Genomic DNA, 14,055 nt, shown 5'->3' with positions numbered 1-14,055 from the left:
GGGTATGATGTAATAAGGACAATGGACTCTAATGATGTACACCGACACAAGCACCGACACATGCACACACATCACATAGATATTTTTAGATGTATGGCTAGGATATGCATGTTTAGATGTATGTTTAGGATTGTATGTTTAGATGAATGCTTAGGCTTTACACTTAGAAAAATCTCTTTTCCAAAAAATATGAACAACATCACTCAAATCTTTTTTCATAATAAACCTTGGGATCAAAATCCCATTGTATTTCCCTTTTCTTTTCTTAAATAAAACCTCAATGAATTTTAATCACACTTTGACTTTCTTTTGCAAAATGACTAATTCAACCTCACAATTTCACAATCTTATGCCCTTGAGGCCTCTCTCTCTCATTCTTCAAATTCCAATTTTCAAACTTAAAATCAACCAACAAAAACAAAAACATTTTGGAAGAGAACTACGGTGGATTTGATCCCTTAAACGGGTACGTAGGCAAGGAGCAAAATTCCTTCAATTCAAATAAAATAAAAATCCAAACACTTTCTTCTCCCTCCAATTCTTCGCTTAGAAAACTCTTAGGTGTAAATATCATCTTTTAAAATAGCATTTAAAAATAAAGTGCGCGCGTAGAAAGTAAAGACGGTTCCTATAGGATACTATAGTCGTTATGGGTGCCTAACACCTTCCCGTAGCGAAAACAACTCCCGGACCTCGATTCTCAAGGGTTTTGCTTACTTTTTCCCTTCCCAAGAAAAAATGAGATATCACCGGTTAAAAAGGTTCAAACGTAATCAATGTTTGACACCCGAAAACCAAGATAAAACACAAGTCACTAAAAATGCCTCTTTTAACACATGAAATATATTACTTTTAAGCACTTATCAGTTGGCTAAGGTAAAAGTTTTAAGTATGTGTCTTTACCTAAGTAAGATGAGAAAGACAGGAATTGCCATATACGAATTGGTCAGGATGCATGAATGATGATAATGGGAAATATGTTTGGTTCAGAAGGTTGCCTTCCGTGACTCGAGTAAAGAATCAAAGCATCAAGAATGATGACCGGTTTCCAAAAAAGGTATTATCGATCAAGAGATAACCGAATGAAATGATGTGAAGAATCAAGTTTAGTGTTCCGAAGAAGAGGAACAAGTTAATGTCAAGAGGTCCAAGGATTTCCTATGAATATGTTAGCAGTATTGCGAGTATGTATATCGGTTAAAAAGGGAAGAACCCATCTTCGAAGTTAAGCATGTTATCATGAGAGAGAGAGAAGCAACTTTTGAGTGATGTGTAATGAGATTCATGCTCGTGTATGCAATACTTGTTGAGTGAAAACGATACTTGTTAAGACATGTCAAGCCATGATTTTATAACTTTTAAAGCTAAGATTGGTATTATGGAACTTGGGAACGATGCTTATTTTAAAACTCATGGAATTATACATTTTCGAAACTGATAAGATACGTCATAAGTAAACTTACTTAGGACGTACAACCTTCAGGACCAACTTGTCGTGGACAAGTTTTGGGCGAGTTGTAAATTTTTTTTTCCAAAATATAGAAACTCGTCCAGTGGTTCTGTGGTACCATTACAAATTCAGTTTTGGAAATGATAAAATCTTTTTAGTCATGTATCTATTCATTCCAAGAACCTGAATACCAGAGCTTAAGAAAATTTCTTCAAGAAAGATGCTAGAACACGTATCGTTATCATTTAACAAGAGGCGACACTCGAAAGTATGCATATGTTATGGAAACGACAATGTTCGTATAAAGACAATATCCTACAGGATACACGGAAATGTGTTAAGAGTTTTTGGAATTACTATAAAGTTTCAAGAGTATGTGAACCACAACGTTGGTTATTAGATTGTCAGATGAAGTGGCTAGTTGATTTCACTTTTACATGTCAAGCTATATGAGTTACCCATTAGTTCGGGTGTGATAAGATGCAATAAGTTCTCAAATGAGATCGGAAGATTTCTTAAGACTCGGAAAGAGAATCGTAGAATCGTTTATATGAGTAATACAAGTAAGAAGCATGTATCTCAAGGTATAGTAAGATTATGTATTCATGATAAGATATATGTATGAAAAGCTGTTTTATGTTGCAAGTAAGCACTGCAAGGCAAACTTGGTATCCGGTAGGATTCCAGTTAAAAGGCAAATCCTGAGTGTTCATGTTTATGATAAGACACCTTTATGAATGGTTTATGTTAAGCGGGTTAGATACGAGAGCGAGGCGATAAGTCTATGTGTAGCAAGGAAAGTTCCAAATTATGATGTACTAAGATAACTTTAAGTTTGAGTAATATTAAGATCAAGAAGGCTATGTTCAGTTACATGTGGGTTAAGAAACTAGATGAGGACATGATATGACGAACCCTTTGAATATGTATGAATAGAAAATGTATGGCTCAGACCAAAGATGGTAAGTTTTTGTCATGATGACTGGTAGTCGATCTCTAAATTTCGTGGACGAAATTTTTTTTTAGGGGGGTAGGGTGTAATATCCCGCATGTCAGCATCGGTATATTACCAGTCGATCGTGCCAGAGGAATTAAATTCATGGCAAAACAAGTTAATGGAAAATATTTTATGACTTGTCAGCTTTTTACGAGAAAAGTATCAGAGTCATTTTTAAAATGCTTAAGACAAGGGTATTTTGGTAATTGCTCACAAAAGGATATTTATATGTTTTTGAAAGGAAAATATCTCATTTCCCTTATCCTTTCTCTCTCTTGAGTGTTGGTAAAACATTCTCTCTCCCTTCTCTCTTCTCCCACACGCCCATCTCTTTCCTCTCCACCAAATCTATCAAAGCTTCTTCCTTCCATGACAAGTGAACCAATCTTGTTCCCTCTTGATCTCTTAAACTCTTAGAAGCTTGGATTTGTTGATTTCTCTACTTCTCCTTAGAGAAGAGAATCAAGAGTTAGGGTTTGGTTTGGTAGTGGATCAAGTGAAGGTTTATGCTTGAAGTTTCATCAAGAAGGGTTTAGTCTCAACCTCTACCAAGATTGGATATTCTTTGAAAAGATTTACATGTTCTAGGGTTTGGATCAACCTCTCTCTTCACTTTGTTTCTCATGAGATGTAAATATGGAAGTTAGGGTTGGTGATTGTTTAAGAGGCTAGGACTTTGGGAGCTTATGTTGAAGCATGTACCATGGAATTGATGGACAAGATCAAGAAATAAAGTTTGAGGATGTGAAGTGATGATGATGATGCTTGAGAGCTTTGGGATCAAGAGCAACCATTAGGTGAGTTCCATAGATAGTTTTTCCACCCTTTGGGATCATGATTATGCCTTGTTAGAACATTAAGAATATATGATAATTCTAGGGTTTTCAAGTATATGTTTAGTTGCCCTTTCTCTTGCTATGCATACTAAACATGTTTATACTTGCCAAATGAGTATTTTACAAGTATCCTATGATCAAATATGTTCCAAAACACTTAGAGACACTTGGTTTGAGGTTTTTGGGCTTAAAATACCATTTTTAAGTGTTCTGGACTGTCATAACTCAACACAGCGAGTTAATACTCGCCACGGCGAGCTAGAACTCCGAACAGGGGGTCCTGCTCGCCCCCAACTCGCCACGGCGAGCCACTGCTCGCCTCCCCAGTAGAATCACTCGCCTAGGCAAGTAAGGTAGTGATAAATCTCACTGTTTTGCTTGCTTCAGGCAGGCATGGGGTTTCGCGACGCTGTTTTCTCCGTTTTGTCTTTTTATGAAAGTAAACCCCTCAAACCAAGGTCCCAATTAGTAAACAAGAAAAGCAAGATTCATATGATAATGAGGCAAGTCTTAAGCATGTAGGTAAGGCATAGCATAAGAGGAAATCATGTCATGAATGGGGTAGCAAGTTAACCTTTAAGCGGGGTAAAACTAGAGCCTTGACATAGTTGTCAACAACTAGCATGATATTAAGAATTCCTAAAATGATATAGCAAGCATGTTAAGTTGTGGATTGATTAGTTAATCTCTCCACCATGTTTAGGAATGTACAAGCATGAACAAGTATGACTTTACCACTAATCCGATCGATCAAGGTTCTGAGGTAAACATGTAAGCATGAATAGCTTAATCCTACATGAATGACAAGTATAAGTAGGTGGCATGTCTCTTGCTATCCACAACAGGGGGATACAAGGGGTTCTCATTATGATAACGATTCAAGCCGTAAAGGACCCACATGCACCGAAAACGCAAGACTAAGATTACAACCGCATGTCGGTGCTCGTGTCTCTTGTTATCCACGTCAGGGGGATACGGAAGGTTCTCGACTCAAGGGGAACGGTTCAAGCCGCAAGGGACCCGCACGACACCGAGTGAGTCCGATTTACGTACATTGGTCATGATGAGATTGATCTCGGGGTTACTCCACCCGGGGCTCTCCGTAAAATGAACCAAGATAATGATTGTTTGTTCAACGCTAACATAATAATGAATGAACTTACGTACGATCATGTAGCTTATGTTTAAGTTTATGTTATGATATACAAGAGTGATTTCAAGTGTGTCTAAGTTAAGAGCAAGAGCATGAGATGCTACAAGCAAGTACAAGTCAAGAATAGAACAAGTAATGAATATGATATCGATGACGAGCTTAGGTTTCCCCTAATCGTCCGGTTTAGAATCGTGCCATGATTATGATATGTTTAGGCCTCGATACGTAGAGCGTATCCTTGGCAATGCGGTTTTAGATTCCCCCTCGACCGCCATGACACGTATAGGAAGAGAAACCTATAACGAGTGAGATGAGCCTATGACGGGTCTAGCATGCACTACCGTCTAGGAAAGCATTACCACACACGTATAATCAACCGTCAGGTTGTATTGTAGACACGTGGTGACCGTAGGTTTCCCATGAGGTTACCTATAGCCTAGGATTTAGTGGAACTCACTGAGACATTATGTCTCATCCCAATCCTTATTTGTTTCAGATATTAGGTTGGACGTCAAGGTAGTAGCCGGATGGATTTTTCAGCAAGAGCTCGTTCGTACCCGACGCATGAAGAATATGGATCTCAAGGATGTATTTATTTTAAATTAGACAAGTTATGATGTATTGATATTGTACAAACGCGTTTTGTTGTATATAAATCCATTCGAATGTTTTATTATGTTGTATATTTTAATGTATCCAGTACTAAATTCAACGCACGTGCTAGACTTTCTAGATACATCTGGTATGGGTGTTACAGACGAAAATAGCAGTCCGAATTTTTTCAGGGCTTTTTAGCCTGGCCCGAAAAAGCCCGCTGCCCGTTCGGGCTAAGGGCAGCCCGAAAAAAAAAAAGTAGATTATTTTTGACATTCTCTCTTCCAAATAGTTATGTTCATTTAGTATTTAAGTCATTCTCTCTTCTAAAAATTGTATATAATTATGTTCATTTGTTTTGTTACTTCTAATTAGAATGAAGGAAAAACAAAAATCAAAGCGATAGTGTTTCATCATTGTTTCTTAACTCTTGTTCTCCTGTATTGTTAAAAATGTTATGCTTTTATTCTCCACTTTTGAAACCCTTTTGCTTATGGTTGCATTGTGATTTCCTTTCTTCATTGTCAACTCAGTTTAGTACCCTTTATCTCTCTTTCCTTTTTTTAAAAATTTATTTTTACATGTGTTGGTTAATTATTATATGTGGATCTTACAAGACAATATAGTGACCACATTGTTCCCTCGAAAAAAAAATACAGTGACTATACTGATTAGCTAATGAATTTAATAAATATACTTTTTTAGTGTACAATTACGTTAATGTTACTATGTTAGTAAAGATAATTGTTATTCTCTTGGATCAAACATAATTTATCCTTTGGTCACTATAAATTTTATGTATATTTATGTTATTATGTTTTCAGTCCTTAAAAAATGAAAGAAAAAAAAAAGGGTCAGGGCTGGCCCGTTAGCCCGGGTGCCGGCCGGGCTCGGGCTCTATTTTTCCAGCCCATATTTAAACCGGGCTTTTCAGCCCGGCCCTAAAAATCCCTTGGCCCCATCGAGTCGGGCCTAAATGGGCCTGGACGCCCATTTTGACAGCTCTAGTGTTTTTATACCAAAAAGAATAAAAAGTAAAGCTAGTAGTTTCCGATGGTGTTTTGTTAGTATTGCTACCACTTTTGAATGTATTACTTATCATGATTATGGAAGGAAATCATTTTATTAGGAAGAATGATATCGGGCATGATAGATATATGCAGTTTAAGAAGATGCCTTGATAATGGCTTGTCAGTATGTGGAGTAAGACCATACGAATAGGTCGTCGTGGTAAATACTCAAGAAAATAGTATGATAAATATTTATGTAGCATCATGTTTGACATGGTTCCATATGAAATATTTCAATTATAACTCTACGACTCTTTCAATAGAGGTAATCATAAAGACTCCATATTAGATATGGAGGTAAGAGTACCTAGTTTGACTTTATGATAATTTGGAGTTATAAGGTTTATTAAATAAACTAAATTCCAAATTAAATGAATGTATATTAGTGGAGGTGCACTTAGGAAACTAGAAGATACTAATTATACATCTTCTTTGACAAAAGTTATTTGTCGCTGGAACTGGAGTATTCCTCTTGAAGGAGTGTGTCTCAGGAGCCAGTGGGAGTGATGTAGAACTTGAAATAAGTCAAGTACCACAAAATACATGTTTCTTTAAGAACGAAACATGAATTTATTCAACAAAGGGATGTTGTTAAATCACCAGTTTGAGTAGCACCAGATCTAGATGATTGATAAATCTCATATCACTAGGATGAGAAACATGACTCAACAAGGTGATACGATGTTCACGGAAGATGAGCCTGCGACTTATTTAAAGGTTGTAAAACTCTTTAATTAATTTGAGAAGTGTCTATATGACATGAGATCTTATATAGAATTCATGTTTCTTTAAGATGAGTGATATATCTCATATCACTAGGATGAGAAACATGATTTCGTCATAACTCAACAAGGTGATATGTTGCTTACGGAAGATGAGCCTGCGACTTATTTAAAGGTTGTAAAACTCTTAAATTTGAGAAGTTTCTATATGACATGAGATCTTATATAGGATTCATCTACAAAAACCAAATATGAATGTTGGTTATATCATTCAAATGAGTATGAATCACAAGATGAATGTGAGTTTTCTTAAAGAAAACAGACATGAATAATATTATGAATACCTTTACAGAGGTCAAATATATGATTTGGATCGTTTGATTCATAATTGAACAAAACATTTGTTTCTTGCGTTGTAGATTTCATTGATCCAATCTAAGATGAAAATGGTTTAATCATACCAGAAATAAAAACTAGATCTCACCAACGATTCAAATGTATACTTTGACACTTCGATTTCCTTTGGATAGAAGATCAAAAGTGGAAACTGAAAGAAATATAACCTACCAACATAGGAAGGAGTTCCTTATCTACTAGAATAGTATCTTGTTGTGTGATAGATACCAACACTTTACCAATAGATACTAAGTTAATATTTGATTGAATTTTAGTGTTATTGGGGAATTGTTGGAGTAATCCCTAATAGCCAACCTGTATTGATTGTGTTTGGCTTCGTATCATGACTTTAATATATATTTATGAATATATAATCAGCCATATTTTTTATTGATTTTGTTGTTGGAGTAAGCCCTAATAGCCAACTTGTATTGATTGTGTTTGGCTTCATATCATGACTTTAATATATATTTATGAATATATAATAAGAATTTTTTTATTGATTTTGTTTTGTTTCAAAATAATGAAGTCCCTAGAATAATTAGTCTATTTAATGGAACATTAAATTTGACTTTAATCATGAGACCCCGTTAAACTAAATGACATTATTCGTAAAGTATTTGTAGTCAGAAGCTTTACTATGAACTGGGATATCATGTAGACTGATGACCACTTCTCATGGGTCATGGATATGGGATATCATGTATTCACTTAGGTATAAATATTAGGTGTAATACTTATACTGGATTGATCCGCCATGAGAATACTAAATACTAAAAGTTATGAAAAGTGTTATAAGATATTTTCATAGTGATAGTAGTGTATTCCACCCTTTTACCTGAAACCACTATGTACACTAGATGTAGGAGTCGACTGCTTTATCACCATTCAATTTTGTCTGTAACAAGATGACCATAAAGTTTGTTAATGTGTACTCCACGAATCATATTGAGGGACATGAGTGACATAGATGAAATTTTTCCCTCCTACATAATAGGAGAAATGTCTACGGGAACAATATTGAACTGGACAAGGGTGACATACTATGTGTTGTGCTCAATTAGACATGAGGGTGAAATGGTCATTATATATGTGATCATTATCACGGAAAGGTTCACTACTACAGAAATGAGTTTTTACATCAGTTGAAAAGCACTTTTCGCATCAGGTGGCAACTGATGTAAAGTGATATGATGTGGTATGTTCACATCTTTTCACATCAGGTACGAACTGATGTGAAATCTTTTTTCCACATCAGGCCTTTATTGCACTGAAGTGGTACGCTCTCTTTAAAATTTAACAGCAGGGTTTTCACATCAGTTTTATGATAGACACTGAAGTTAAACATGTATACTTCACATCAGTCCTTTTACCCACTGATGTGAAATCCAAAAAAATTTAAAAAAAAAATGCTTTTTTTTTTTAAAACTGCTTACCAGATCAGCTTGAGACCTCTTTCCTTTTATATTAAAAATAAGACAAAAAATTATGGATATTTTTATGCTACATCATTATTTTTTATATAAAAAAGTACATGCATATATAAATACAATCAAAGAAGTTATATTATACACTACAAGAAATATTTATGCTACATCAATATTTTTTATTATACAATATTTTTTTTAAATTGTTTCAAAAATCAAAATATTTAAATTTAATAATTAAAATAATTTTAAAGTTGTGGAACATTTATAAATTATCCTTCAATACAACAGCAAAACAAAACTCTAAACATTTATAAATTATCCTTCAATACAACAGCAAAACAAAACTTTAAATAGATATATTTTGTGATCAGTTAATATATTTTATGTTTCTACATAGATATAATGGATGCATTTACCAAAACTTCATATTATATCCACAATATGACCAAGTCATATACTTATGCAAATTGCTAAGGTAGGAAATATTGCTACCTTCATAGTTTCCAATCATGACCCTTGTATTGTAGCGTTAGCATTAGGGCCTATAACTGGACTATTTTTAAGCAACACAATCCCTTGCCTTGCAGCTTCACGAGCTAACTCTTGATTCTCTAGAGTGCAAACATCCTTTGGACCAAGACGCATCAATGTTGCGAAATTGTCCGTTACAGCATTGTTAATGGATGCTTCATCCACAAGCGCTTGCTTTACTGCCCCTCCTGTATATTGGCCAAGATAACTTCCACGGTCCAAATCTAAACCTGCACGAAATCAAAATTTACATACAACCAAGATAAGTAAAGAACTAGAACAGAAACCCAGTCCGATAGTAAAGAGATACAAAAAAAAACCCAAACAAGCGATATTTGATCACATAGTTCGGCCCATTTTGCCTACATTTCAGAATTCAAAGTGGCTGGTTGGTTGGATCACATAGTATGACCAATAACTTTGCAATTAACTAACACAAAATGATTGATAATCCAACATTTTTCATTGGAATATGTAAGTACAAATTTTTCTCATATTTTGTTACCTGACAATATGGTTTTGGTTGCAGCTTCTTCAGGAATCTTGGTATAATCCTGATCTTTGAAAAGCTCTTCTACTGAGTCACAATCAGAAACTATATATCTACATTCATCACATAATAATATTCATATTATTTGGTGTGAAAACAACATGAATAATACAAGATTGTTAATAGTTGGCTACCTCGCTTCTCTTTCTCTTCGATTGAATGCTTTTCTAAGCCGAACATTGGGGCTTCTAGCTGCCATAACCTTAACTCGAGCATTACACTCCAGCACAAAACAGTAAATAGCAGCATATCACTGGAATACTATTACTGGAATAAACTTCCCTGGTGCAATAAATGAGGGATCGTTGATGTTTGTACTTTGTTGACAAGTTAATTACTGAGACTCTTGTTGTGCTAACCTAACCGAGATGATTGAATCTTATAAACGATAGATTGTTGATTCAGGTTAATGAACATAATAGTCATGTGCCTTAAAATCGCCAGCTTCATCACACAATCAGGAAAATTTGACAAATTCAATATCTATCAACAATATTCACAATGAAAAGAAAAAATTAATTTAACAAGGTAAAGAAAAATATTATTGAACTTTCTATCTTTAATCTCATTAATAATAAAGTGTACTGGATTGCAATTATTTATATATCGTGAAGTATAAATTTAGCAGTCAAGAGCAATGGATGAACCTGAAATTTAGGGTCAGCATTCTGGGCCAATGTATTTGCAAGCATACAAGTCTGCTCCATAGCAGCAATGTTGGACATGTTCATACCTCGCATTTGATCTACTGATGACAATTGAGACTGACAGATGTAACCAAGAAGGAAAAAAATCAACAAAATAATATAAAGTGGGTTAAAAATAATATAGGTCTAACATTGATTGTATAAAGATAGATAGCATCATGTTGTATAGTTTTTAGATAGCAATAATCAATAATTTCCTTACAAAGATCATACATCATATACTAAAAACTAAAAAACTTCATTATCTTGAACTAATTATCATCGTAACTTTGGAGGCCGAACTAGAGGTTGGAATGAACTAGCAAGTAGTGTTCAAGAGCCTATAGAAGATCAATCATCATAACTTTGTATTTGTATAAATACAAAGTTTTCTCATATAAGATCTTTGTCTCAGTTTACTAGTTGTCAACATGATCAAGTATAAATAAATTTAAAGGCTATACAAGCTTTCAAAGATGAAAAAATGATAACCAATCTAATAGAAAATCCAGTGTCAAACACCCCAAAACTTAATGATAAAAACAGAACAGCAGCTGCTACAGTCTTGCACCAGCAGCAAAAATGCTGAACTGTCATGACAGAAACGCGAGTGTCGTATTTCGGCCAAACACCCCAAACCAAACACTCAAAAAGCTGAAGGACAGTCGGGAAAAATCAACAACAACTGGGCGAGGAAACATCCCAACCCACATCACTCTAAAAGTTGGATAGCAGAAAAATTGGGCCCAATTTAACTCCTTGAATTAACCAAACTACACTGCTATCTGCACCCCTAAAAACCCAAAACAGCAGGGAAAAAAACATCATAGAAAAAACGGTCACCACTCAAATAACTCCCAACTCAGCCTAGAAAAAACACGCTAATAGCACTGCATAATCACAAAAACACCAGTACAGCAGAAGCTTCACGCAAAAAACTCAAAGCTCACCACAATCTCGACCCATAAACTACCTTCGAAGATAATCAACCGGGTCCCAACATCACTCATAATATAAACAAAGCCTATACTTCAATCTAGCCAAAACCCACCTCCAGTTATAGAAATAGTTTATGCTATGTAAATGATAATGTTTATACTATAAACACTTAAATAAACTCTATAACAAACAATGCATTAGTATCTAATTAAATGCTTATTTTCATTATTATGCTACATACGTGATAATGTTTATACTACGAGAGCTTAATTAAATTGTATATTAAAATATTGTGTGAACAAATTAACATTATACTATGTTATACCTTCTTGGCTTGTAAATTTCTTGCAGTTAAATATCTTCAAAATGATATTCATAATTCCAAGCTGTCCAATACTAGATGATGCATAGGACAGAGAAAATCGTCATTTTGAAGAATTCTTGTTTTTCAGATGATAAATCAGTTGAATCTGCAAATTAAGACACATCTTAATCAATAATAAACAAATTCCCAAAAAATGATTGAATATAAACCACTAGACAATGACAAGGCACAACACCACTTAAAAGCACAATAACAACAACACACCTAATGCTACACAATCAAACCACCACACTAAAAAACTAGTTGTAGCCAAAGATGCCTACACGCTTAATCACCAATACAACAATCGAAGTAGCTTGCAGTGAATTTAACTGATAAATGAACTACTTAACTATTTACTCACTGATTTCTAATTAAAAACCAGAAAATCTCCACACTGATTTCTAAATAAAACCCAAACAATCATATGGTAGAATAAATAAACTCTTCCAAAATTAACTAGCACAACAAAACTCTTTCATTTCACAATTCATGAATCAAATAAAAAAGTCATTATCAAAATGATGTATGATCTTTGTAAGGAAATTATTGTATTTGCCCAGCCATTTGCACCATGTTGTTGCTCAAATGAGTTAGCCCATGCATCGGGATTAACATATCTTTCCCCATTTTGACTGAATTCGGCAATCCATCCATCTGAAGCATGAGCACCATGTATCATGTTTCCTTGAGACTCATTCCAGTAATCTTCAAGCTCCCTATGTCTTTCAGGCATAGGTCCCTTGCCACGGACATTGCTGTCAATATCTAGACAGGACAGAAGAGCATTTACCTAAAAAGTAATACATGTGATAAGTATCGAGATACATAATCAAGACTCACTATTGCCCTCAATGAAAAGTTCAGTCTTCAGAGCATTATGTTTGTATGCAGATAATTAATTTAATAAGAGGAAAAAAAGTAAGTGGAAACTAGATGAAGGTATCCATGAATTTCCTTACTTGAGCGTGGATAAATTCTTCACTTTTATCTGCAAAGAGATGCCTGGCCATAATGCTGCTACGGTCGCGTATACATTGTTTATCGCCTTCAGATAAACCCAATACTGGAAGAGGGGAAGGATGAAAAGGTATTCCACCTCAACTGCTGTCAAGAAATGAGTGCAAAAAAGTTGATAGAACTCTTTGTCGACACTTAGCCCTATTGCAAAGAAAATAACATCAATTTGATGCCTCTTCTTATATGTTAACCATCTTAAAGCATCAAAATAATATGCCCATCAATTTGATGTCTCTTCTAAGTTTTTCAGTTTTAGTGAGCGTTTGGAAGAGCGTACTTAAGCTTATATTACAGCATAGGCATTTCGTTATAATATATACGCTCATAAGCTCCTCATAAAATCTTACACAAAAAACATATATAAAGTTTCTCCTCACTCCCACTTCAACGAAAAGAACAACTTATGCAGAAGCACTTAATGAACTTGTTAACTCAAACACATCCTTAAAACACAAAACAAGACAATCCAAAGAGGAAATGAAGTTTGAAATTACCATCCAGTGTGGGTTGATGAGGCTGTGGTGAAAGTTGTCCCCTACCATCATAGAGCCGGAGTTGACTTCTGTCGCGTTGTATTTCATCCCATGTTTCGTCAAACCCACCCGCACCCGCAGACCTAAACCTATTCAAAAACTCCGAACCCTACACCATTCCAAAATTCATTTTCAAATTCAAATAAACAAAAAACCAAATTCATTCACCCAATCATTCAATTTTGATACAAGTCAACAAATACACACATATAAACATAATTTTGAAATCCGAACCCTACACTGTTCCAAATTCGAATAAATAAACAAACCAAATTTACCAATTCATTCAATTTAGATACAAGTCAATCAAGTAACAGTTAGTAATAAATTTCCAATTATCTAAAAATAAAATAAAAATTATAAATTATTGAAAGAAAATCGATAAACAACAGCATAAAGGAGTAAATACTTTATTCTATTGAAAGAAGAAGAGATGAAGAAGTTGTAACCTGAGATTAGGGTATAGAATCGATTGGGAGCGGGAAGGAGAAAGGGTTTTGTAAACATCTTCGATTGGGAGCGGATCTTCAATTGGGAAGGAGAAAGGGTTTTGTAACCTGAGATTAGTGAAAAAGTGGACGGTTGTGGACGGTGGGGGACGGTGGGGGATTGGAATTTAGAAGAAGAAGTGAAAAAGTGAGGAAGGAAGAAGTGAGAAAGTGAGGTACGCGTAGATCTGTTTTTACGATTGAGAGGAAGGGATAAGGTAAAGTGAAAATTTGTTTTCACATCAGGCAGTTCTCAGCCACTGATGTAAAAATAAGTTAGCCAAAGTTTTCGCTTA

The 14,055-nt window shown here is 34.8% G+C and overlaps 1 protein-coding gene across 34 annotated transcripts; it reads right to left on the bottom strand.

Annotated features, from left to right (window-relative positions):
• Positions 1–8,868: 8,868 nt before the first annotated feature.
• LOC146915068 (beta-xylosidase/alpha-L-arabinofuranosidase 1-like) lies at positions 8,869–13,924 on the bottom strand. 34 transcript variants are annotated; one of them, XM_085717627.1, is made up of 10 exons: positions 13,721–13,924; positions 13,233–13,380; positions 12,681–12,879; positions 12,292–12,511; positions 11,680–11,824; positions 10,377–10,493; positions 10,089–10,212; positions 9,864–10,011; positions 9,685–9,782; positions 8,869–9,409 (listed from the first exon to the last, which is right to left on the bottom strand). In XM_085717627.1, exons 8-10 carry the CDS (start codon positions 9,926–9,928, stop codon positions 9,156–9,158), a joined length of 417 nt encoding a protein of 138 aa, XP_085573753.1. In that variant the 5' UTR covers positions 9,929–10,011; positions 10,089–10,212; positions 10,377–10,493; positions 11,680–11,824; positions 12,292–12,511; positions 12,681–12,879; positions 13,233–13,380; positions 13,721–13,924; the 3' UTR covers positions 8,869–9,155. The 34 variants fall into 34 exon arrangements, 33 of the variants coding, with proteins under 33 accessions (XP_085573753.1, XP_085573745.1, XP_085573748.1 ...); XM_085717619.1 differs by having other exon boundaries at positions 11,680–12,511; XM_085717622.1 differs by having other exon boundaries at positions 10,089–10,173; positions 11,680–12,511.
• Between the last annotated feature and the right edge of the window lie 131 nt (positions 13,925–14,055).

This window comes from Medicago sativa, chromosome 6 (assembly GCF_051527215.1).
Source record: "Medicago sativa cultivar Bolivia chromosome 6, Bolivia_mono, whole genome shotgun sequence".
Lineage (NCBI taxonomy): Eukaryota > Viridiplantae > Streptophyta > Magnoliopsida > Fabales > Fabaceae > Medicago > Medicago sativa.
This window is presented reverse-complemented; position numbering and strand designations above follow the sequence as displayed.

What these genes read in the sequence shown, in the direction of transcription:
- LOC146915068 (XM_085717616.1), bottom strand. Translation starts at nt 9,928, where the DNA reads ATGGCAGCTAGAAGCCCCAATGTTCGGCTTAGAAAAGCATTCAATCGA. An exon ending in CGAAGAGAAAGAGAAGCGAG is followed by an intron (nt 9,783 to 9,863) that starts GTAGCCAACTAT and finishes TGATGAATGTAG; the next exon opens with ATATATAGTTTCTGATTGTG. An exon ending in AACCAAAACCATATTGTCAG is followed by an intron (nt 9,410 to 9,684) that starts GTAACAAAATAT and finishes GATTTCGTGCAG; the next exon opens with GTTTAGATTTGGACCGTGGA.